General features: G+C 30.8%; 1 protein-coding gene and 1 long non-coding RNA gene across 3 annotated transcripts in view; one reads left to right on the top strand and one right to left on the bottom strand.

Annotated features, from left to right (window-relative positions):
• LOC135143018 (uncharacterized) lies at positions 1 to 24,837 on the top strand. Its single transcript, XM_064074844.1, has 3 exons — positions 1 to 360; positions 24,295 to 24,490; positions 24,542 to 24,837. The coding sequence occupies exons 1-3, from the start codon at positions 256 to 258 to the stop codon at positions 24,547 to 24,549; spliced, it is 309 nt and encodes a 102-aa protein (XP_063930914.1). The 5' UTR covers positions 1 to 255; the 3' UTR covers positions 24,550 to 24,837.
• LOC135143019 (uncharacterized) overlaps positions 24,103 to 26,581 on the bottom strand; it is a 126,696-nt gene continuing 124,217 nt past the window's right edge. For both annotated transcript variants that reach the window (XR_010282661.1, XR_010282662.1), the window contains 2 exons: positions 24,307 to 24,471; positions 24,103 to 24,254 (listed from right to left, as the gene is read on the bottom strand). This is a non-coding gene — a long non-coding RNA (uncharacterized LOC135143019). The remainder of the gene's footprint in view (positions 24,255 to 24,306; positions 24,472 to 26,581) is intronic.

Genomic DNA, 26,581 nt, shown 5'->3' with positions numbered 1-26,581 from the left:
ACACGCTATCCCAAACACGTCTGAAAATAAACAAACAGAGAAACGGCGAGAGTAAACCGTTCTTAAAGCCCGGGAGTGACATGTTATAATAAAAGCCTATCTTGTGGCTTGCTCGCTAGTTTGTCTGTTTATTTTTTCACGGGGTGAATGTGCACCACGTGTAACTGTTTTTCCCGTTAAACCACTCGAGTGTTTGTGTACGTACATGTGTTGTACTTGGCAGGTCCACTGCTGGGACAGGTTCCACTTGCTGAGATGTTTATGGACCCGACTTGTCGTGCTAAGCCTGGCCCGGTGCAGCGGCGGCTCGTCGGGGAAAAAACTACGAACGAAAACCTCTTCTATCAATGGATTTACCAGGTAATTCACTTTTTGTTTAAAAGTATGCATCATTTTGATTTCACACTTTTGTATGGTTCTCACTTTTAAGTCTTGAGTTGTATCCACTGATTGTTTTTAAGAATACTGTTTTTCAAAGTCCGGAACAAAAATAATCTGAAGATGTCAAATCAGTTGATCGAGCTGGATACATGTGGTCTGTGTGCTATATGAAAATGTAGCTTTAAAAAAACTCACGTTAAGACGAGTATGAATTTTATTTTTCTTCGGTCTTGTCTGAGTTCCTCAAATTTATCATCCATCTCCAATTTTTAAGTTATTTAAATTTTATAAAAATAACATACTCTTTTACTTGTGGTTTATGAATCCGTGTTCAGTTTCAACCCTAGGTATCCCGATTTTTGTAAAAAAAAACTTGTGTTACGATTTAATTTTTAAATTTCAAAACTGAATGCTCTGAAACCTTGCAAACGTTTATTATATAAAAAATAATCAAAATTTATCCGTTTACGAGCCCTCTAAAAACTGATGACGTCATCTTACAATTTTGCCGAATAAATGTTATTTAAATTTTATAAAGTAACATATTCTTGCATGTGTCATCTATGAATCCATCTTGAGTTATTGCCCCAAACCTTCAGTTTTTTGGAAAAAAAAAATCAAAATTGGGTAACAATAGCAATTTAATTTTGAAACTGCAAAATCGAACTGAAATCTTGCAAACGTTTTACGGTTAGAAATTGAAAAAATCGAAAAATTTTAAATTGGGAAAATAAAAGCCAAAAAATAATTCAAAAATCAGAAAAATCGAAAAATTGCAAAATCGTAAAAATAAAGAAACGAAAAATTTAGAAATCGAAAAATAAAAATTGGGAGATGAAAAGTCGCATAATCGAAAAGTACTAAAAATTTAAATATGTACATATATGAAAATTGAAAAATCGAAAAAGTTGAATTCGAGAAAGTAAAAATCGAAAAATAATTTCTAAATTTAAATTGTGTAAAGTAACATGTTCGTGTATGTGTAATTTATGAATCCATTTTGAGTTATTATCCTAAGCCTGCAGTTTTTTGTTGAAAAAAACTTTTTACGGTTAAAAATTGAAAAATCAAAAAAATCAAAAAATCTGAAAATGGGAACGTAGAAGCCGAAAACTAGATCCAAATTAAAAAATATCGAAAAAATGAAAAATCTAAAAATTGCTACCTCGTGAAATTGACAGAACGAAAAATTAAAAAAAGAAAAATTAATACTTAATTGAGAGACAGAAAATCGCAAATTAGAAAATAACGAAAAATTAAAATATATAAAAATTGAAAAATCGAAGTTTTAATTCAAGAGAGTAAATATCGAAAAATCATCCAAAAATAGGAGAAATTGAAAAATTTAAAAATCGAAATATAGAAAAATTGCAACAATGAAGGATTGAAAGAAATTGAAGATCGAAAAATTAAAAAACTGAGAAACTTAAAATCCCCAAATTGAAACCAAGGAAAAATTAAAGACCTAAAATCTAAAAATAGTTCAAAAATCGGAAAAAATCGAAAAATCGAAAAATTACAACAACGAAATATCGAAAAATTTACGTACATATTGAAATTCGACAAATTAAAAATCGAAAAATAGAAAAATTGGAAGGCCGAAAAATTAAAAATGCCAAAATTGAAATCAACGAAAAATTAAAGAAGTAAACATTGAAAAATCTAAAAATAGTTCGGAAATCGGAAAAAATTGAAATATCGAAAAATTTTAAGTATAAGAAATTGAAAATCGAAAATTGGAAAACTGAAAAATTAAAAATCGCAAAATTAAAATCAACGAAAAATTAAAGAACTAAAATCTAAAAATAGTTCAAAAATCGGAAAAAATTGAAAAATCCAAAAATTACGACAATGAAATATCGAAAGATTTACGTATTGAAATTCGACAATTTGAAAATCGAAAAGTAGGAAAAACGAAAAATTAAAAATCCCAAAATTGAAATCAGCGAAAAATAAAGAACCAAAATTGAAAGAGTTCAAAAATCGGAAAAAATTCAAAAATCGAAAAATTACAACGATGAAATATCGGGAGATTTACGTATTGAAATTCCACAAATTGAAAATCGAAAAACTGAAAAATTAAAAATGCCAAAATTGAAACCAACGAAAAATTAAAGAACTACAATTGAAAAATATAAAAATAGTTCAAAAATGGGAAAAATTGAAAAATCGAAAAATTGCGACAATGAAATCGTGAAAAATTTAAGTACTGAAATTTGACAAATTGAAATTCGAAAAATTGAAAAACTGGAAAACCGAAAAATCTAAAATCCCAAAATTGAAATCGACGACAAATTAAAGAACTAAACATTGAAAAATCTAAAAATAATTCAAAAATCAGAAAAAATTGAAAAATCGAAAAATTTAAGTACAATTGACATTTTACAAAGGAAAATTAAAGAACTAAAATCTAAAAATATTAGTTCAAAAATCGAAAAAATTGAAAATTCAAAAAATTACGACAAGGAAATATCGAAACATTACCCACTGAAATTCGACAAATTGAAAATCGAAAAATTGCAAAAATTGTAAGACCGAAAAATTAAAAATGCCAAAGTTGAAACCAAGGAAAAATTAAAGAACTACAATTGAAAAATCTAAAAAATTGTCCAAAAATGGGAAAAAATTGAAAAATCGAAAAATTGCGTCAATGAAATATTGAAAAATTCAAGTATTGAAATTTTGACAAATTGAAAGTCGAAAAATTGAAAAACTGGAAAACCGAAAAATCTTAAATCCCAAAATTGAGATCAACGACAAATTAAAGAACTAAACATTGAAAAATCTTAAAATAGTTCGAAAATCGGAAAAAATTGAAAAATCGAAAAACTGCAACAATGAAATATCGAAAAATTTAGCTATTGAAATTCGAGAAATTGAAAATTGAAACATTGGAAAACTGAAAAATTAAAATTCCCAAAATTGAAATCAACGAAAAACTAAAGAACTAAAATTGAAAAATCCAAAAACAGTTGAAAAATCGGAAAAAACAAAAAATCGAAAAATTAATAAGTGAGAGACGAAAAAAGTCCCAAATGAGAAAACAACGAAAAATGAAAATATATAAAAATTGAGAAAGCTAAGTTTTAATTGGAGAGAGTAAATATCCGAACATTGCAACAATGAAATGCTTATTGAAAAATTTAAGTATTGAAATTCGACAAATTGAAAATCGAAAAAACTAAGAAACTGAAAAACTGAAAACTTCAAAACTGAAAAATCTAAAAATAGTTCAAAAAATCGGAAAAAATTGAAAAATCGAAAAATTGCAACAATGAGTTTAAGAATTCGAGAAATTGAAAATAGAAAATGCGTTAATTACGTGTTTAAAAGTGTGGTACAAACGGGCATGAAAAATTTAAAAATTAAAAACTGAGAAATAAAAATTAAAATATCTAAAAATTGAAAAATTGAAAAATATTAAATCAAAAAATTGAAAAACTGAAAAATTAAATTATTAAAAAATTGAAAAGTCGGAACACCGAGAAATTGAATAATCAAAAATGAAAAATTAAAAAATCCAGTAAAAATTAAAAATCGCGAAATTCCATACAAACCCTGAAAAATGAATTGTGCTGAACCGATTGTTGTCAAATTTTAAGAAAATAATGGAGATGCCTGCAATATTATTTAATCTGAGAATCCCTCTGGCCACTTTTAAAAAGATGCTCTGTATATTAATTTTAGCTCATTTTGGGTCATCATCAAAGTTAAATTTAATAGTGGGTCGAGTATACTTCAAGGGGGTGGAAAGTTCTGTCAAAGTAACCTTTGACGAATTTTTTAATCACTCTTTCTATGCACAACATTCGGTTAGTCATGATCATCCTTGTCTCCGTTTTTAGCAGAAATTTTCAGGATCAATATTGAAATAAACCCTTTACCCTATATCACTTTTTCAATGCGTTTAAAACATAAAAATTTTTAATTGCGGCTGCCATAGATAAGTTACAGGATTGCAAAGATGTAGTCATTACTAAAGCATTAGTAAGCTTTTTATTAGTGCAGCATTCCTTTATAAGCTGTTGATTCCAAGCATTTCACAAAATTATTCAACTATTACGAGCTGGCGGCAAAAACACAAATTCCATGTAGAGAAATCCTGTCGACCACTCTTTTCCATAAAATCGATGAAGAGCACAAAAAAGAATTTACAGAAGTACATATTAAACTGGACTTCGACAATGATGCGATGAATCGAAAATTAATTAAGATCTCTGAAATCCTAAATAAGATACTATGGATTTTACGTTTTCCGAGAATTCAAGATCTATTTCTTAATATTTCTTTTCAACCTGACCTGACTTATCCCGATTTATCCAAGTATTTCTCCGAGTTCATTCAGACGAACTTAGAAAGCCTGAATATGATATGAACTGTACGAAATGAAGCCAACATGCTATAATATTTATAATAATTACACCGATAAAAAATACCGTAGTGCCGTTGATAGTAACAATAACAATAATAATAAAAAAGCCAAAAATTCCTCGCATACCTGGTCAGAAGACAGCAGCCGCCACTGCCCGATTATCGAAAAGAATGCCGTTATTCCAACCATCCACAATCCACTCGCATTAGACCGTCTTGACGTAATTTTACCACACGGTTTTACGGGGGCAATCTAGATGAATTGGAAACTGGTCATCCAAGACAAACGGGCGCTGGGCTGCGAGGATTTATTGGACGAGAGCCGAATACCCGCATGTTTGGACAAACGAGAACGAGGAGAAACCTCTGGTAGCCGCAGTCAAAGAACTTTTTGTGGTAGGTAGACCAGCTCCCAGGTGTTTCAGTCAGCAACCAATTTATAGTATGTTTTACTACAAACTGGTAGTATCGGATTATCGGCGAAATCCGGTATGGAAGTAGGCCATGACGAAAAGCCGACTGTCTTGAGTCAGCTGTGTCCTTCGTCCAAAGGACGCACTTTGCAGGCTGCCGGTCGTTGTGGCTCGTTTACTTTATTTTTTTGCATTCTAGCCGAGACGATTTTCGTTCCTGGATTTTTTCCGGTGACAAACGACCGATTTTTTTGTAACGGTTACCATTTGCCGGTGGATAACGCGGCCCGTCAAGTTTCCTTAACGGCTTCATCGCGATTGCGCTCGCCGTCATAAAAGCACGACGAAAAAGGCGCCCCATGGAGGAGATGCCTCTGCGCTAATTAATAACCGTTTCTTGGACCTAGGCTGTAATTCCTCGACGACAGCGCCATCAGTTTTCGCGAAAGCGGCCTGAAAATGCGATACTATCTGGCTGATGTGTGCTCGAATGCGACACACAAACATGCATATGTTAAAATTAAGCAGAAAGGCTTCCCGTGTTAAGCGTCAGATATGACCCCTGCGAGCATTAATTTAAATTTGTTGCGCGACATACGCTACACATACGTCGCAGGAGGCCGTCTGTCACGGGGGGTGTGAGGGCGATTTTGAAAAATAGCAAGACGTGTCGAACAAGGCGTTCGGGAAAAGTTTGGCTTGTAACGGCAACGAAACACAACAGATACAATAAACAGAGGGCGTACTAGTATGTTATAATCGGGTCGTCCTTGGAACCAAATCCCTGTGAATTGTCTGCAATGATGACCTCTTGCAAGTTTCCCAATTTTTCTACTTTCAATTTCTCGAATTCTTAAACTTTTCGACGTTTCAACATTGGCATTTTTCGATTTTTCAATTTTTCTTATTTTAATTTTTCGTTGTTTTCTTTTTACAGTTTTTCGTCTCTCAATTATTAATTTTTCGGCTTTTCAATATTTCAATTCTTCAAATTTTCGATTTCTTCGATTTTTAATTGTTTTTGGATTTTTACTGTCTAGAATTGAAAATTTTCGAGTTTTCAATTTTTAGATGTTTTAACTGTTTTTTGACTCTCAATTTTTAATTTTTCAATTTTGCGATTTTTCTGAATATTAAATTATTTTTCTAGTTGTCAATTTTAAATTTTTAGATTTTTCAAGTTTTGAATTATCCAGTTTTTCGATTTTGAAATTTTTCCTTTCTTCGATTTTACGCTTTTGGTATTTTAATTTTCAATTATATCTATTCTTTAATTTTTCAGTTTTAAGATTTTTTAATTTTTCGACTTCTAACTAGATACTAGAAGTCTTCTCGGTTTTTAATTTTTCAAATTTTCGATTCAAATTTTTAAATATTTCGCCTTTTTCGTTTTCACAAGTTTTTGTTTATTTTAATTTTTCGTTTCGCACTTTTTCAGTTTTAAACACTTTGATAAATATGTATTAGAGCAGATTTTTTAATTTTTCAATTTTTGATGTTTCAATGTTGCAATTTTCGGGTTTTTCGTTTTTGATTATTTAATTTTTCAGTTTTTTTTTCGACTACCTTAAGGTTTTTTCATTTTTTTGTTTCCAATTTCTCTAATTCTTAAACTTTTCAATGTTCCATTATTGCAGTTTTTCGATTTTCAATATTTATTTATTTAAATTCTTTGCTGATTTGTTTTTTATTATTCATTTCTCAATTTTTAATTTTTCCGTTTTTCAATAGTTCAATTATCCGATTTTCGTTTTTTTTACGAAATCTGGGTTCTTCTCTATCTAATAATAACAACAAACCGACACAAACGCGTCGTGGCAGACGACAGACGGAAACGGGAGATTTTTATTTTCGTCTTCTAGGGGTTATGAAACGTCGAGAAAACATAAAAGTAGCCAGACGCCCGATGAACTCGAATTAATACTTCCTTAGCTTAATTTCGGACAGTAAAAATTTAATAATAATTGTACTTTGTCCACGATTTTTCATTTTTCGATTCAATGTTTCGATTTGCAATTTTTCTAGTAGTCAATTTTAAATTATTAGATTTTTTTTTCAAATTCCGACTTACCCAGTTTTTCAATTTTTAAATTTTTCCTTTCTTCGATTTTACAGTTTTGCTGTAAATGCAATTTCAATTACATAAGTATATTGTTTTTCTAGTTTTCAGTTCCTCGATTATTAATTTTTTGTTTATTTGCATTTTTCGGTTTTTAGGCTTCTGATTTTTAATTTTTCGATTTGCGCTTTTTCAATTTTAAATAATATACGTTTTCCTTTTTTTTCAGTTTCTCGATATTGTGATGATTGTTTTGATTCTCAAACATTTATTTTTGGTTTTTCAATTTTTTCTATCTTCAGTTTTTCGGTGTTGCAAATATGTATGTATAGTCATTTTTTAATTTTTTTAAGTTTCTACTATCCCAGTTTTTCGATTTTAAAATTTTTCCTTTCTTCTATTTTTTTTTTCAAATTATCTACTGAGCAGTTTTTCCATTTTTTAATTCCTCGGTTTGTAATTTTTCAGTTTTAAGATTTTCAATTTATCGGCTTTTAGTTTTTCGGTTTTTATTTTGTGATTTTTTAATTTTTCGACCTCTAGTTGTCGATTTTTTATTTTTCAAATTCTCCATTTAAATTTTGGATTTTTAAATAATCATTTATTTACGGGATATGTTCATTACACATATCGAACTAAAGAAAGTAATAATTCAAATTAAACAAAAGGTAATTTTGTTTCTCAAATATTGATTTCTGATTTCTCAATTTTTCCCATCTTCAGTTTTACGATTTTGCAGTTTTTCGGCATTTTAAATATGTATTAGATTTTTTTAATTTTTCAGTTTTTCATGCTTCAATGTTGTAATTCTCGGCATTTTGTCGATTTTAGATTTTCAATTTTTAGAGATTTTAATTTTTTGTTATTTTCAATTTTGCGATTTTTCGTCTCTCAACTTCTAATTTTGAAGTTTTTTAATTTTTCTGTTCCCAATTTCACGAATTCTTAAACTTTTCGATGTTGGAATTTTTCGATTTGTCAATTTTGAACGTTTTTCGATTTTCCTTTTTTTGTTTATTTTTATTTTTCGGTGTTTCAATATTTCAGTTTTCCGATTTTCAGTTTCTCAAATTTCAATTCACAAAATTTTTGTTGCAATTTTTCGTTTTTTGCTATTTTTTTATTGAATTGTTTGTTTATTCAGTTTTTACTTTCTGCGAATTCAAATTTTTCGGACTTTTTTTTGATTTTCGATTCTTCAGTTTTTTTCACTTTTTCCGGTTTTCATTTTCTCGATTTATTATTTTTAGATTTTTCAATTTTTAGAGATTTTAGTTTTTTCACATTTTCGGTGTTTCATTGCTGGAATTGTTCTTGTTCGATTTATCAATTTTTCATTTATTCGATTTTTTCAGATTTTTCAACGTTTTTCGATTTTTCTTTTTTTGTTTTTAATTTTTTGCAGTTTTATGTTTCTCAATTTTTAATTTTTCGGCTTTTCAATATTTCAAGTTTCCAATTTTCAATTTCTCGAATTTTTTTATTGTTTTTCAATTCTTTGCTTTCTCGAATTCAGATTTTTCGATTGTTCAATTTTTAGCTTTTTAATTGTTCGTTGTTTTCAATTTTGCTATTTTTCGATTTTTCACTTTTTCATTTTTCGATTTACATTTTATAATCTTAAATAATTTATATTTTCATTTTTTTTTTTCAATTTCTTGATGTTGGGGTGATGTTTCTCCAATATTAATTTCTGATTTCTCAATTTTTCCTATCTTCAGTTTTATTACGATTTTGCGGTTTTTCAAATATGTATTCGATTTTTTTAATTTTTCAGTTTTTCATGCTTCGATGTTGTAATTTTCGGGTTTTTCATTTTTGATTATTCCGTTTTTGGGTGTTTCCACATTTCATTTTTTCGATTATTTAATTTTTCAATCTTGTTTCGATTTTCGATTCTTCTGTTTTTCAATTTTCCCGGTTTTCATTTTGTCGACTTATTATTTTAGATTTTCAATTTTGCGATTTTTTCAACTTTTAATTTCAAAGTTAAATTTTTCGATTTGTCAATTTTTCATTTAATTAAATTTTTCCAATTTTTGAACGTTTTTCGATTTTCAATTTTTATTTATTTTCATTTTTTAGTGTTTTGTACTTTGCGATTTTTCGTTTTTCAGTTTTTAATTTTTCGATCTCTCAATATTTCAATTTTCCGATTTTCAATTTTTTTGTTGTCTTTCAATTTTTACTTTGTCGAATTAAAAATTTTCCGATTTTCGATTCTTCAGTTTTCCATTTTCTCGATTTATTATTTTTAGAGATTTCAAGTTTTAAAGATTTTAATTTTTTTGATATTTGGGGATTTCATTGCTGGAAATTTTCGATTCGTCAATTTTTTATTTATACAATTTTTTCCGATTTTTGAACGTTTTTCGATTTTTCTTTTTTTGTTTATTTTAATTGTTTGCTATTTTGTGTTTGAGATTTTCTAAATTTTTGATTTTTCGGTATTTCAGTATTTCAATTTTCCTCTTTTCAATTTCTCGAATTTCAATTCACAATGTTGCAATTTTTGAATTTTTAAATTTTTCCATTATTCAATTTTTAGATGTTTTAGTTTTTATTTTTTCGGCTTTTATTCTCTCGATTTCCAATTTTTTATTTTTTTTTTTTCTAAAAATTTGCAGGTCTAAGGTAATGACTAATAACTCAAGATGGATTCATAAATCACAAACAGGAATGTTATTTTTTTAAATTTAAATCACATTTACCAGGCAAAACTGTAAGATGACGTCATCAAATTTTAGGGGGCTATTAAATGGATAAATTTAAAACGTTTCAGAGCGTTCGATTTTGAAATTTTAAAGCTACTCTTGCCAAAAGTTTGCGAACTACTAACCTAAACAGTGTCGCATTGCGTTAAGTTAAATGCAGGTTACGTGGAGAATAATTACTTATTGTCATCTACACACAGCGATCTTATATTTTCCGACCATGATTCACCTAAGTAATGTTTAATGTTAGTTGTAAAATGTTCCGGTTGCCTTTCTCCCCACGACCCAACAATAATTGCAACATTATTAACTGTGTCTAATATTTCCTGTGTTTAAATTGTATCACAGTTCACAAAGATTTTTCCAACAAAGTGCAAACCGAAAGCAAGTCTAAGCAATCGGTTGGAACAGAACTATTGGTGGTAAAATTAAAAAAAAAAAAGGTCAAACGAAAACAATATTGGGTCATGAGTTTGACCCGTCCGTACTCTTCACATACATCACGTCACGTGTCAGTCACTAGAGCCCGGCATAATCCCGCACAAAGCCCAAATCGCTGTATTAAGATTCAATATCTAATACCCATTTGCCGACGTCAGTAATTTTTTCCTCCAATAAATCTTCTTTCCCATGCCAGCGATTGATTTCGCCATCTTTATCTCTTCAATTAATCCTTTCTTCCTGCGGTGTCGAAAAAGCCCATTCCAAATTTGCAACTCACGTAATCGACGCCGGCCATCTCCGCGCTCATTCTTTCGAGTCCAACCCTGCCTCCACCTGTCAGCCCGAAGAAGATGATTATTGTTACCATTTAATTGTATTAGACCGTAGCTCATATTAATTCCTTCTTTGTTTCGTTGATGACGTAACGGTACAAGATCGTTCCGATTCGGATGATTAATAACGTGTTAACATTCACAATTTGGCGATAGCTCCTTCGGAAAAAATAACGCTCCCACAAACATAAAAGCTCGCTCTTTGATGGATAGCCAATATTGGCACGGGCGTCTAAACGTGACTGTTTACACAATGAAACCGTAAAATAATTATTGCAGCGGCCATAAATCGACGGTGCACCCCGACCGGCGTTGCCAAGTTTACTCCTTCACACTTTTTTTTACCACTTTGATTAATACGTACGCTAGATTAAATTTTTGGGGTCGCTGGATTGCGCGCAACGGCACCGATGACGCGACGCGCTCGGTCCACTCGCTTGCTTGATTTTTCGAAATTCTGTTGTCAGATTTCCACATTGGGGTAATTAATCGACGATAAATTAGTCGAATTAATGGGAAGGTGGATGTGGCAACGCCGCCCCAGAGTGCGTGAGTACGGGGTCAGAGGTGACTGGGCAAGTCTCGAGTGGAGATCATTACTTATACATCATATTTTGGTTGCTCAACTCGGTTTTATGGTTATGATAAATGTTATTAGCGCGCACTTGTAGATTTTCGCCGAGATAAACGTGGGTGTTTTTCTAAAATTTTTATGCCGGCGTATATCAACCCACACCGACAGCGGGTTTGGGCAGGCGCCAGTGGCGGCGGCGGCTTTTAGTCATAATTCGAAGATGGTAACGACCTAGATTTTTGGTACTGTTGGTTTCTATCGCGAGATTTGGGTATTAGTTCTTGAGGGTGGAATAAGAGATCTAGAAATGCAGGGTCAAGGACACCTCAATTAAATACGTTAAAGAATAAGTAAAACAAATCGCCGCCCCTGTTCGCTGTTTGTGGACAGTGTCAAATTTGAAAAGCGTTTAGACGTTTCGTCCACTTTCGTAGGGACCATCTTCAGGAAATGAAGGATATGAGCGGGAAGTTCAAGAGAGGAGATATTTACTTTGCCCTTTTCAAATTTGACTCAATCAAATCTTTTGTTATTAGTAAGATTCCTAAAAATTCTTTCAAAAAAACTCCTGAGATTTGAAAATTCCTTCAAGAAGAGATTGGGACCCGCAAAAATTTTTCAAATTTTTACAAAAACGGAACACTAGTGGCCTAAAATTCTTTAAATTCTTTCAAAATTAAAACACCGGAGTCCATGAGATAGTTTAAAATTCTTTAATTAACAAAACAATGGGTGCTCCTGAGATTATTTCTAAACAAAACACCCGGAACACCTAAGATTTTTAAAATTCTTTCAGAAAAACACCAGGAATCGCGAGATTTAGAAAAAAACCCCTGAGAAGAGTACTTAAATTCTTTTAAAAATAGGGGCTCCTAAGAATCTTTCAGATTTTTAGATTTTCACAGCAAAAAACACCGGCTGTACTTGAGGTTATTTAAAATTCTTTCAAAAGCAAAATACCAGGAATTCCTGAGATTTTTTACATTCTTACAAAACAAGATTCTCAAAGCTTCTTTGAAAAATTTCTATTCTTCTAATTCACCAGAATCTTTCACATTTTTACTAAATCAATACACTAGGGCTGTAAAATTCGATAATATTCTTTTGAAAATAAAACACTGCGAGCCTCAAAGGTTCTCTAAAATTGTTTTAAAAATAAAATATCAGTTTTTGATTTTTTCAGATTATTTCAAAAACCCCTGAGATTGCTTAAATTATTTAAAAAATAGAACACCAGAGGCCCCAAGTATATTTCAAATTCTTTCAAAAACGAAACACCAAGTGCTTTTGAAATTCTTTTAGAACGATAACACCAAAGACCCTTTATATTTTCAAATTCTTTCAAAAATAAAACGACAGAGGCCACAAGGTTTTAGACCTAGAATTTTTCAAACGTTTACGTAAATAACACACTAATTTCAAATTCTTTCAAAAACCCCTGAGATTGCTAAAATTTTTTCAAAAATTGAACACTAGATGTTCCTGAGATTCCACATTTTTTCATTTTTAGAAAAAAAAACAGCCTAGGAATCCCAAAATTATTCAAGATTCCTTAAAAAATAGAACACCGGGTTGCTTGAGTTTCTTTCAAATTCTTTCGAAATCTTGAGATTCTTCCAAAAACAAAACTCAGAGACTGGATTATTTAATTATGTCAAAAAGTAGACTGGAGATCTACAATTTTTCAAACTTGCCTCAAAAAACACTAATTCTTTTCTAATTCTTTCAAAATAAAACATCAAGAGCTCCTACAATTATCTCAGATTCTTTCAAGAATACCTGAGATTGCCTAAACTCTTAAAAAAAAAAAACACTTTGGGCCAGAAGCCTCAAGATTCTTTAAGAATGTTAAAAAATAGAACACACGGTTCTTTCAAATTATTTCAAAAATAGAACCCCAGAAGCTTCAAGAATCTTTCAATTCTTTCAAAAACGAAACTTTACGAATCACCTAGACGTTTTCAGATTCATTCAAAAAATCCTGAGACTCCTTAAATTTTCCATAAAATAGACCAGGATGTTTCAAATTTTATAAATAAAATACCTGACCCCCTAAGATTTTTTAAATCCTTTCAAAAAAACCTCCAGGGATTGCAAGACTTAAAAATTCTTCTTAAATTCTTTCAAAAATAGAACACCTGAGCTTCCTGATAACCTTTAAAATGCTCCTTTTTTTCCAACAAAAAACTTGAGAAGCTCAAAAATTCTTTAAGATTAATTAAAAAAGAAACAGTGGATGTCCCTGAGGTTCCTTAATTTTTTTTCGAAAACGAAACAATGGAATTTTCGGATTCTTTCAAAAACAGAACACCAGTACCTCTCACATTTTTTAAATTCTTTGAAAAATAAAACAACGGGTTACCAAAATTTGTTACAATTTTTTTTTTTAAACAAAACAGGACTCTCAAGATTGTTAAAACTTCTTTCAAAAACTCCTAAGATTTCTTCAATTATTCGAAAAATTCATCGGGAACCTGCAAAACTTCTCCAAATTTTTAGAATTCTATCAAAAATAAAACACTGGGAGATTCTTTAAAATTCTTTCATAACTAAAACACCGTGTGCGCTCAGGTTTTTTGAAAGATAGAATACCAGCGATTCTTGAGATTAAAAAAAAATAATTAAGAACTCTTTCAAAAATAAAACGTCAGAAGCTCCCAAGATTTTTTCAAAACGTTTCAAAAACCCCAAAAATTACTTACATTTTATCAAAATCTTTCACTTTTCTTAAAAAAAAACACGCTCAGAGCCTCAAAATTTTCCGAGATTCTTGAAAAAAATAGAACAGCAGATGTTCCTGAGGTTCTCTCAAATTCTTTCAAAAATTGAATTTCAGAGGCCCCTACTGTTTTTCAAATAATTTCAAAAACCAACCATTGGGTGTTCTTTGAGATTCTTTCAAAAACAAAACACTAGCGACCTCTTAGATTTTTTCAAAATTATTCAAAACAAAACACCAGGGGCCACAACATATTTGAAATTTTTTTCAAGAATTCTTGAAACTTCTTAAATTCTTTCAAAAATAAACTGCAAACCCGCAAGAATTTTTCAAATTTTTACAAAAACGGAACACTAGTGGCCTAAAATTCTTTCAAAACTAAAACACTGGAGTCCTTAAGACACTTTAAAATTCCTTAATTAACAAAACACCTGAGATTATTTCCAAACAAAACACCCGGAACACCTAAGATTTTTTAAATTCTTTCAGAAAAACACCAGGAATCATGAGATTTAGAAAAAAATTTCAAAAACCCCTGAGATTACTTAAATTCTTTTAAAAATAGAACACCTGGGGCTCGTAAGAATCTTTCAGATTTTTAGATTTTCACAACAAAAAACACCGGGTGTTCTTGAGGTTATTTAAAATTCTTTCAAAAGCAAAACAACAGGGCCGTAAAATTCGATAATAATCTTTTGAAAATAAAATATCAGTTTTTGATTATTTTCAGATTATTTCAAAAACCCCTGAGATGCTTAAATTACTTAAAAAATAGAACACCAGGGGCCCCAAGAATCTTTCATGTTCTTTCAAAAACGAAACACCAGGTGCTTTTGAAATTCTTTTAGAACCATAACACCAAAGACCCTTTATATTTTCAAATCCTTCCAAAAATAAAACATCACGGGTCACGTAGATTGTTTTCAATTTTTTTTTAACCAAACGAGAGGGGTCAGAAAGTTTTTAAAAATTTCTTTCAAAAATTTCTGAGATTTCTTAAATTTTTCGAAAAATAGACCTAGAATTTTTCAAATGTTTACGAAAACAACACACTAATTTCAAATTCTTTCAAAAACCCCCGAGATTGCGAAAATTTTTTCAAAAATTGAACACTAGGTGTTCCTGAGGTTATTTTACATTTTCACAAAAAAAGCCTAGAAATCCCAAAATTCTGTAAGGATCCTTAAAAATTAAACACCGGGTGTTCTTTTTATTCCTTTCAAATTCTTTCAAAAACGATCCACCAGGTGTTCTTGAGATTTTTTCAAAAACAAAACTCAGAGACTGGATTTTTTAATTCTTTCAAAAGTAAAACGTTCCGGGTCACCGAATTTTTTCAAATTTATTCAAAATCTAAACACCAGGGGCCACAACATTCTTAAAAATTCTTTCAAAATTTCTGAGACTTTTTAAATTATTTTAAGAATAGACTGGGAGATCTACAAGCATTTTTCAAACTTGCCTAAAAAAACACTAGAGGTCCCATTTTTTTTTTTTTTAATTCTTTCAAAATAATGCATCAGGAGCTCCCACAATTATTTAAGGTTCTTTCAAAAACCCCTGAGATTGCCTAAACTCTTAAAAAAAAAAAACACTTGGGGCCAGAAGCCTCAAAATTCTTTAGGAATTTAAAAAAATAAAACACCGGGTGTTTCTGCAGTTCTTTCAAAAACGAACCAGGGTGTTTTTAACATTTTTTCAAAAACAAAACTCCAGTGACTTCTAGATTTTTTAAATTCATTCAAAAATGAAATTTTAGGAGTCGCCGAGATGTTTTCAGATTCATTCAAAAACAAAACACCAGGGGACACAACATTCTTAAAAAAAATTTTAAAGACTCCTTCAATTTTCCAAAAACATAGACCTGGGACCCGCAAGAATGTTTCAAATTTTCTTTTTAGAAAAACTCTAGGGATTGCAAAACTTAAAAATTCTTTCAAAAACCCTTGAGATCACTTAAATTCTTTCAAAAATAGAACACCTGAGAATCTTTAAAATTTTCATATTTTTACAAGAGACAACTCTAGAAGCGCAAAAATTCTTTAAGATTCTATAAAAAGGAAGCAGTGGATGTTCTTGAGGTTACGTTACTTAATTTTTCACCAGGACCTCTCAGATTTTTTAAATTCTTTGAAAAATAAAACATCAGAATTTGTTACAATTTTTTTTTAGAAACAAAACCGGAGCCACACGATTCTTAAAACCTCTTTCAAAAACTCCTAAGATTTTCTTAAATTCGTCGAAAATAAAAAACTGGGAGCTCCTAAGATTCTTTAAAATTCTTTCATAAACAAAACACCGCGTGCTTTCAGGTTTTTTGAAAAATAGAACACCAGAGATTCCCGAGATTTAAGAAAAAAAAAATCTTTCAAAAATAAAACATCAGGAGCTCCCACAATTATTTCAGATTTTTTCAAAAACCCCTGAGATTGCCTAAACTCTTAAATAAAAAAACACTTGGGCCAGTGGCCTCAAAATTCTTAAAAATGTTAAAAAATAAAACACGGGGTGTTTCTGAAGTTGTTTCAAATTCTTTCAAAAATAGAACCCCAGAACTCTAAAAATCTTTCAATTCTTTCAAAAATGAACCAGGGTGTTCTTGATATTTTTTCAAAAACAAAACTGCAATGACTTCTAGATTTTTTTAATTCTTTCAAAAACAAAACACCAGATTCTTAAAAAATTTTCAAAAACTCATGAGACTCCTTAAATTTTCCAAAAAATAGACCAGGGACCCGCAAGAATGTTTCAAATTTTGTAAATAAAACACCTGGAACCCCTAAGATTTTTTAAATCCTTTCAGAAAAACTCCAGGGATTACAAGACTCTTAAAAATTTTTTCAAAAACCCTCGAGATTTCTTAAATTCATTCAAAAATAGAACACCTGAGGCTTCTGAAAGTCTTTGAAATTTTCATATTTTTACAACAGAAAACTCTAGAAGCCAAAAAATGTTTAAGATTCTTTAAAAAAGAAGCAGTGGATGTTCTTGAGGTTTTTTTTAACACGAAATAGTGGAATCTTCAGATTCTTTCAAAAACAAAACACCAAGACCTCTCAGAATTTTTAAATTCTTTGAAAAATGAAACAACGGATCACCAAAATTTGTTACAAATTTTGTTTAAAACAAAACAGGAGCCACAAGATTCGTAAAACTTCTTTCAAAAACTCCCAAGATTTTCTTAAATTCTTCGAAAAATAGACCGGGGACGCGCAAGACTTCGTCAAATTTATGTAATTCTATCGAAACTAAAACACTGGGAGTTCCTAAGATTCATTACAATTCTTTCATAAACAGAACATCAGGGATTCCTGGGATTAAAAAAATAAATAAAAATTCTTTCAAAAATAAAATATCAGAAGCTTCCACGATTTTTTCAAAATTTTTCAAGAACTCCCAAGATTACTTAAATTTTTTCAAAATCTTTCACTTTTTTTTTTCAAAAAAACATGCTCGGAGCCTCAAAATTTTCTAAGATTCTTGAAAAAATTGAATTTCAGAGGCCCCTACTCTTTTTCAAATTATTTCAAAAACGAACCATCGGGTGTTCTTGAGATTATTTCAAAAACAAAACGCTAGTGACCCCTTAGATTTTTTCAAAATTATTCAAAACAAAACACCAGGGGCCACAACAATCTTGAAATTTTTTTCGAAAACTCCTTAAACTTCTTAAATTCTTTCAGAAATAAATTGCAGACTCGCAAGAATTTTTCAAATTTTTACTAGAACAAAACCGCAAAATTCTTTAAGATTCCTTCGAAAATAAAACATCTGGAGTCTATATGATTTTTTAAAATACTTTAATAAACAAAAGATCACGTGCTTTTGGGATTCTTTCAAGCACAAAACGTCAGGAATTTTTATTCTTTCATAAATAAAACATCAAGAACTCCCACGATTTTTTAAAATTCTTTCAAAAGCTCCTGAGATTGTTTAATCTCTTTCAAAAATACAGCATCAAGGGCCTCAAGAATCTTCCACATTTTTATATTTTTACAAAAAAAAACTCGCCAACATTCTTCAAAATTCTATAAAATATAGAACATCGGGTCCCTTCAGAAGTTAGTTCAGCAATTTATTTCCAATGAGATTGATTTTTTTCTATGTATAAAATTTAATTAGGATATATACTTAGTCGTAAGATTGGTATTAAAACTATTTTGGATTTTGGTTTTTTTTTCGTATTGAGTTCTATGTTTTAGTGTTGGCGAGAACCAAATTTATTGATAAATTTTAATCATAGTACAAACAATTAAAATAGTTTGTCGAATATCATTTCCAAAATATTTTCCGATACGATCCTGAACTTCCGTGAGTACAAAATTCACCCCGTCGCTTTCGGAGTGCCGTAAAGGATCCGGAAATTTAAATGAGGTCCGAATCGGTGAAATGATGCCTGAAAATCGACGATGAAAAATACCCAAATTGAGAAAATTCCTGTGTAAATTTTCCCTCATGTGTGACCTCATACCGTCCGACAGCATCCTCGCCGCATGACATTTCCGCATAATAGCCGTTATCAGGCCAGCAGCCCACGTCACACTCATTTCCCCGTTAATACATTTAATTATCTCTGGATCGCTTTCCAAGCGTTGTCGGTGGAAAGCAGGTACTTTAAGGGCCCAGTGAATACTGATAGCGTTCGGTTTCCGGGCAGTTTCCGGTCCGATCCGGCGGAAGTAGCCGGTAGCCAGCATTGCGCATGAAAATTCAAATCGGACGCTATCGTTCATTCCAACATGCTGTCTAACACCTGAACGCTGGCCCATTGTGCGAGCTTCCTATATTATCCTACTCGGAAATCATTCGATATTCAAATTCAAAACCGACATTGAATAAAGTTGTGTGTGTGTGTGTTTGTGGTGAGAGGTGGCCGATCATTGTCACATGCAACAATTGACTTTTAAATTAGCTCTGTGTCATTTCTTTACATGAATAATGCAATCATATTTCAATAGCGCTTTTTGCACACATCCACTGCATTATTTATGGAGAGATGGAGAACGGCGCATCGAGATGGTGCCCGAGGAAGACGGGAGGGTCAGAGGTCACGCCGTCTCTCAACGCCACGCGGTCCGCGAAAAAACCGAAACACCCGGTATAGCGAGCGCCGAACGAACGAACGCCTTGTCCCGCAAGTTATTATTCGGAAAATTTAAAATTCCATCTCCCGAGCCAAGTTTTCCTGATTGATTGATTAAAAGTTGGGAAATTATGTGGAAAAGTTCGCCAACTACCCACACTGCGTCCCCTATTACCGTCGAGACCACAACACAAAATCGACAACGCGTGTTTGCTCGACAACTTTACAAATACCACACCTCTGAGCTTTAATACTGTTGACTCTTGTGACCGAGTCTCCACATTAAGCTCCACAATTTCCGGTAATTTACGTCCTGCGTGTGCAAACCCGAAATTAAATTATGATATAGCACTTATACCCTGGCCAGAGGCAATAACAGAGGGTTGATATTGCTGCAGTGGTGGCGCTAAGAAGGAGCAGGGGAGCGGAAGGTGTTAAAGGACGAGGTTTTCGTTTTTAAACTCGATCATTTTACAAGTTCGCTTAAAATTTGCTCATGTCGAACGATTAGTAAAAAGTTGTCTTAGAACGATCTTGACGGTTCGGACTGTGTTAGGCACTTCTAAGAATTGTTTATTATAAATAAATACGTGCTTCCTCAGCGGCGGCATCGGTACATCTCAATGATAATGATAATGTTGATTTCGTGCTATCAATATATAATATTTGCACGTGGCTCTAACCTTATAAGTTGTAGAAAATTGACAAAAGAAGAAAAAATATTGAGAAAGATGATATACTGACCTTTTCAATTTTGGAATTTTTCGATTTTTCCACTTCTGAATTTTGCAGTTTTTCAGCTTTTCAGTTTTCAGTTCTTCAAGTTCTTGAAGAGCAGTTTTTTAATTTTTCGAGTTTTCAATTTTGGAATTGGATTCTTTTGGAGTTTTTGGATTTTTTAGTATTTTGGAATTGTTGGATTTTTTTCGTTAAGGATTTTTGGAATTTGTAGCCTTGGATTTTTAGAATTATTGGATTTCGTAGATTCTGGATTTTTTGGATATTGTTGTTTTGGATTTTTTTTGGATTATTAGAATTATTAGATTTTTTCGGTTTTTTGGATTTTTGGAATTACATATTGCAATTATTTTTTAATGAATTTGTCGATGTTGGATGTTATAAGTTATTAGTGTTTGGAATCGAAAAATTGAAAAATTAGATAATCGTTTTTCCAACTTCCGAATTGCTACTTTTTCGAATTTTCGACTTTTGATTTCTGAAATGCAATTTTTAAATTTTACGATTCTTCGATTTAAAATTTTTTTAAAGTTTCCATTTTTTAATTTTACAATTTTTAGACTTTTTTATTTCTACAATTTTCAAATTCTGCAATTTTTCTACTTTTAATTTTTTAACATTTCGATTTTTCAATTTTTGAATTTTTCAATTTTACGGTTGTTTGATTACTTATTCAATTTTAGAATTTTTCTATTTTCCGATTTCTCAATGAGCCAATTTTTCAACTTCTTCGGATTTTTGGTGTTACGTATTGCAGTTTTTTGGATTTTCTTACATATTTTTTAATATTTTGGAATTGTCGGATTTTTTTCTTTAGGATTTTTGTAATTATCAGCTTTTTTCTTTTTTTTTTTTGGATTTTGTCGCTTTGGATTTTTAGAATTGAAATAATCTCTTAATTAAGTTGTCTATTTATAGTTTTATAACTTATTACTTGTTGGATTTTTTAATTTATTAGTATTTGGAACCGAAAAATTGAAAAATTAGATAATCGTTTTTTCAACTTCCGAATTGCTACTTTTTCGAACTTTCGACTTTTGATTTCTGAAATGCAATTTTTAAATTTTACGATTCTTCGATTTAAAATTTTTTTAAAGTTTCCATTTTTTAATTTTAGAATTTTTAGACTTTTTTATTTCTACAATTTTCAAATTCTGCAATTTTTCTACTTTTAATTTTTTAACATTTCGATTTTTCAATTTTTGAATTTTTCAATTTTACGGTTGTTTGATTACTTATTCAATTTTAGAATTTTTCTATTTTCCGATTTCTCAATGATCCAATTTTTGAACTTCTTCGGATTTTTGGTGTTACGTATTGCAGTTTTTTGGATTTTCTTACATATTTTTTAATATTTTGGAATTGTCGGATTTTTTTCTTTAGGATTTTTGTAATTATCAGCTTGTTTCTTTTTTTTTTGGATTTTGTCGCTTTGGATTTTTAGAATTGAAATAATCTTTTAATTAAGTTGTCTATTTATAGTTTTATAACTTATTACTTGTTGGATTTTTTAATTTATTAGTATTTGGAACCGAAAAATTGAAAAATTAGATAATCGTTTTTTCAACTTCCGAATTGCTACTTTTTCGAACTTTCGACTTTTGATTTCTGAAATGCAATTTTTAAATTTTACGATTCTTCGATTTAAAATTTTTTTAAAGTTTCCATTTTTTAATTTCACAATTTTTAAACTTTTATTTGTACAATTTTTCAATTCTGCAATTTTTCTACTTTTAATTTTTTAACATTTCGATTTTTCAGTTTTTGAAATTTTCAATTTTACGGTTGTTTGATTATTCAATTTTAGAATTTTTCTATTTTCCGATTTCTCAATGATCCAATTTTTCAACTTCTTTGGATTTTTGGTGTTACGTATTGCAGTTTTTTGGATTTTCTTACATATTTTTCAATATTTTGGAATTGTCGGATTTTTTTCTTTAGGATTTTTGTAATTATCAGCTTGTTTCTTTTTTTTTTGGATTTTGTCGCTTCGGATTTTTAGAATTGAAATAATATTTTAATTAAGTTGTCTATTTATAGTTTTATAACTTATTACTTCTTGGATTTTTTAATTTATTATTATTTGGAACCGAAAAATTGAAAAATTAGATAATCGTTTTTTTTTCAACTTCCGAATTGCTACTTTTTCGAATTTTCGACTTTTGATTTCTGAAATGCAATTTTTAAATTTTACGATGCTTCGATTTAAAATTTTTTTAAACTTTCCATTTTTTAATTTTACAATTTTTAGACTTTTTTATTTCTACAATTTTCCAATTCTGCAATTTTTCTACTTTTAATTTTTTAACATTTCGATTTTTCAATTTTTGAATTTTTCAATTTTACGGTTGTTAGATTTTTCAATTTTTTTAATTTTTCTATTTTCTCGATTTCTCAATTTTTCAATTATTCAACTTCTGAATTTTGCAGTCTTTCGGTTTTTCAGTCTCCAATTCTTCAAGTTTCTGTGAAATTTTTTTGATACTTGAGATTTCGAGCTTTCAATTTTGCCATTTTTAGCTTTTTCAATTTTTAACTCTTTAAATTTCTCGACTTGCAATTTTTTAGTCTTACAATTATTAGATTTGTCAATCTTTTGATTCAGTTTTACACGATTTTACAAATTTCTAAAATTTCTGCTTCAATATACCGGGTGTTTCTTTTATTTGATACAACCCCTGTAAATTTTTAATTTTTAAAGATAAATCTGTAGTTCTTTGAGCAAATTTGTATCATTTTAAAAGATCTAGTGATGACAACAATTTTTCAATTGTTTTTCAAGCAACTAGATTTTGAAATAAACGGAAAATTTTGGAGATATTTTACTAAATAACTTTTTTATTATTGATTTTAGAATATTGGTTGCTTGTGATTTTTTGTAGTGAAAAAATCAATCTTTCCATTTATGAAAAAATATATCTAGTGTTCCATTAAAAAAAAATAAGTTGACGTCATTTCCGGTTCTACCGCCAGTGATAATAAAAATGTGTGCTTACCATCATATAAATCTTTGAGAATGATACAAATTTGGTTAAAGAACCACGGGTTTATCTTCAAGAATAAAAAAGTTACAGGGGTTGAATCAAATAAAAGAAACACCCTGTATGTGAATTTAATATTCGAAAAATCGAAAAATTTCGAGTTTCAGCGAAAACTGGTTCAAAATATCAGGAATTCAGGACCTAAGACAATCAAGTTTTTCTATCAGGTCAGGTAAACTTAGGTCAGATCAAGTCCGATCATGTCAAGCCAGGTGATATCAAACCAGGTCATGTCAAACCAGGTTATGTCCAGTCATGCGACGCCAGCTCATGTCAAGTAAGTCATGTCATGGCAAGTCATGTCGTGTCAAGTCATGTGTCAAGTCATGTCAGGTCGAGTCATGTCATGTCAAGTCATGGCAAGTTAAGTCATGTCATGTCATGTTATGTTATGTCAGGTCGTGTCGGGTCTTGAAAAATCCTTGGACAGTGCAATTTTACTTTTTAAAACGACACTTTGAAGTAAAAGTCAAGTTTTTGCAAACAGCCATTTTTGCACAGTGACGTCATCAACGATTTTTTTAATTGCAATTTTTTTCTAATTTTTGATCAATCTTTTCATTATGTTAAATGAAACAAATTGGTATCTCACATAAGTATTGGGGGGGGGGCTAAAAATTCGATTAATATTGAAAAATACAACTTCGATTTATTGGCAATATTTATTGGAATTCTACAGTAAAAAACAAACCTACAGTAAATGTCCAAACCGCCATCCAGTAATTATTTAACTGGAGTGAAATTGCACATTTCTGTTAGAATTCGGTTCTTCAAATCGACCAAATTGTGACATTTTAAATTACTCCACAAAAATCAATCGGCTTTAAATTAAATTCGAAATTAAATCGAATTAGAAAATAAATTAACTTAGCGTAAATCAACTTAAATTAACGTAAATTAAATTAAATTAACTTAAATTAAATTAACGTAAATTAAATTGAATTAACTTAAATTAAATTAACGTAAATTAAATTGAATTAACTTAAATTAAATTAACGTAAATTAAATTAACGTAAATTAAATTGAATTAACTTAAATTGAATTAAATTAAATTAACGTAAATTAAATTAACGTAAATTAAATTAACGTAAATTAAATTAACTTAAATTAAATTAACGTAAATTAAATTAAATTAAGGTAAATTAACTTGAATTAACGTAAATTAACTTAAATTGAATTATAAATTAATATAATTAAAATTTAAAATTAAATCTAAATTGAATTGAGCCGTGCCGTGCGGAAATTAAATTAAATTAAGATGAAAATCCTTATAAACTGTCTTTTAGCTTTGTTTTAAGTTTCACGTCGATATATTAGACTCAATTTCGCGGTGATCTAACAACTGTCTAATTTTACGTGTTGTTTTATTGCTTGTTTTTTTCCTCCTGGAGAAATCATCTTTACATTAAAAACCCTTCATTTCAGGGCTTCACTTACGGCTTTGCATATTCACTCACAGGAAGCATTTATAATTCAGTCGTATTTTCGAAAGGGACAGAAGACCAACATTCCGGGAAGAATTTTTCTACAACATCGTGGACTAGGCCCATTTCGGCAGCTCACTTCAGTGATGTGTGGTTAAACTTCGGAGAAACCTCGTGTCTGCAAAAAAAAAAAAGAGGTAAGTCGCAGGTAATGGTGAGAGAACTCCAGAAAATAATGGAAATGTTAGACAGGTAATGGAGCAGACTCGTTTTGTGGCCCCGTTTGAAGAAGGCTCTTCATCGAACACCTGTCAACAATTTGGAGCAATTAAGGTTGAGAATAACAGAAGAAATTAACGACATATACAAGAATGCCGAGGTGTTGAGACATGTGTTAAACGAAGAGATTCTTCCCTGCAACAAAATGAACAACATTTCCAACATTTAATGTAGTTTATTTTTATTTCGCAAGTTTTACACGTAGAATGACAAGTCAATAAATGATACAAGTATTATTCATTGACCTAATAGCTGATTTATTGTATTAATTGTGGAAATAAATTAATCATAAACAACTAAAAAAGGTATTCTTATCTTCGTTCAATTAATATTGCGTTGATTAATTTGACATGACAAATTAAGTTGTACGCATTCCAGATACCTATCTACTTCCATTCAGATTGTTTTTGCGTTTCACAGCTCGTAGAATCCAAAAATGCAGCTCGCCTTCAATCTCCACGTTTCAAACCCAAGATCGGAACCTCACCTTAGGTTAGCTTACAGTTATAACACAATCGTGCAATGCTCGATTTTAATCAATTTCCACGTACCGAGAATTAACAGTCCTCGTAGATAAGGAAACTTGCGTAACAAGTTTAATTTACTTTCTCAGTAAAAACCCAAGCGAATACTAAACGCTGATGTTTTTATTATTAATAAAAAGTTAATTGAAATCGGTTTTATTAACTGTAATAAACTGCTGGGAGGTGCCCATATCTCGCCTACCTTTTTTCGTTGCAGAACCCAGTCACCAGTTGCAATAATATTCGAAATCCGGTCATAGGTCAAGGAATACTTACACGTAAATGTGGCTGTAAACCACTTAGCACTTTATTATTGGTGCTAATACCCCCATTACGAGTCAAATCCACTTAAGCGTTCCGAGATTACACCTTTATTTTGTGCTGCAATATCGAAAAGCGAGGAATCGCGAACATCCATCAAAACTTGCCTCTATTACCCGAAAGAAAACTCTTCCGTCTTAACCGAGATGAACTGGACCGACCCACCGAAGCGCCCAAGAATGCCAAAAATCCTCGACGCTTTTACCGTTGCCTTTTCGCGATTTATGCGTCGAGATTGACCGCAGTCAATAGAGGCGACGAATCCGCGAATTTACGATGCCCTCGCACAAAACAGGAGTCGAAGTGATGTGGAAAAAAATGTTTTTGAAGTCGGCCGACTATGCGAAAATCCATCGAGACGATGGCTCATCTCTTAAATCTGTTTTGTTCTCTTCCTGGTTTCGTTCCGCTACGGACGGATTCGGAGGTCGAGATAACACGGCATATTTATGCTAATCGTTTCACGTGTGGCTGTTTTCGGACGGAGCGAATATGCTGAAAACCATAAATCAAACGGACGAGAAACGTGGAAAGGGAGATTAATAAGGAGCGATGTATTATGGGATGTTGAGTCGAAGCTGAAAAGGAAAACATGGGTTGGAAAGCGCTTGACGACTGAATTAAGGCCGGCTGATTAGGATGTGTCATTAACACGCTTGTTTGGGCTGTTTTCGGTTTTTTTGGACAAGGGATTTGAGTGTGTTAAGCAAAAGTTTGGCTTGTTGATCTGTTTCGAGACCAATTTTTGTTTATTCAACTTAATCACGTTCTGAGTTCGTACATTAGTGGTTAAAAATTTTTTTGCTTGGTTTTTGAGCGCAAGCTAAAGATGTATTGTAATCGAGTCCATTGGACGACTGGCCACTTTTATGTTTTATTGGGGTTTCATAATCCCTAGAGTGTGAAAAAATAGGTCTCCGTTTCCGTCTATCAACAAAAAACCGAAACGAAAAATTGCAAATCAAAAATTAAAAAAAAATTAAAAATTGTAAACTCTAGGAATAGAAAAATTGCAAAACCTAAAAACTGAAAAATTCAAAAATTGGAAAATGGATTTCACTCAAAAATTTAAACTTGAAAATTTTGTTGAGATGCACTTCAGGGACGAGGGAAGTTATCTCGAAATAACAACCATGGATTATTTTTACTTCCCGAGCGTAAGCA

This window comes from Zophobas morio, unplaced genomic scaffold, assembly GCF_036711695.1.
Source record: "Zophobas morio isolate AGI-343-1 ecotype UQ-CSIRO unplaced genomic scaffold, CSIRO_AGI_Zmor_V1 ptg000057l, whole genome shotgun sequence".
NCBI classification, from domain to species: Eukaryota; Metazoa; Arthropoda; class Insecta; order Coleoptera; family Tenebrionidae; genus Zophobas; species Zophobas morio.
The sequence above is the reverse complement of the archived record's forward strand: the minus strand, read 5'-3'. Positions and strand labels throughout refer to the sequence as shown.

Coding starts and splice junctions, on each gene's coding strand:
- LOC135143018 (XM_064074844.1), top strand. CDS start 256: ATGTTTATGGACCCGACTTGTCGTGCTAAGCCTGGCCCGGTGCAGCGG. Junction 361..24,294: donor TCTATCAATGGATTTACCAG/GTAATTCACTTT, acceptor CCTTCATTTCAG/GGCTTCACTTACGGCTTTGC.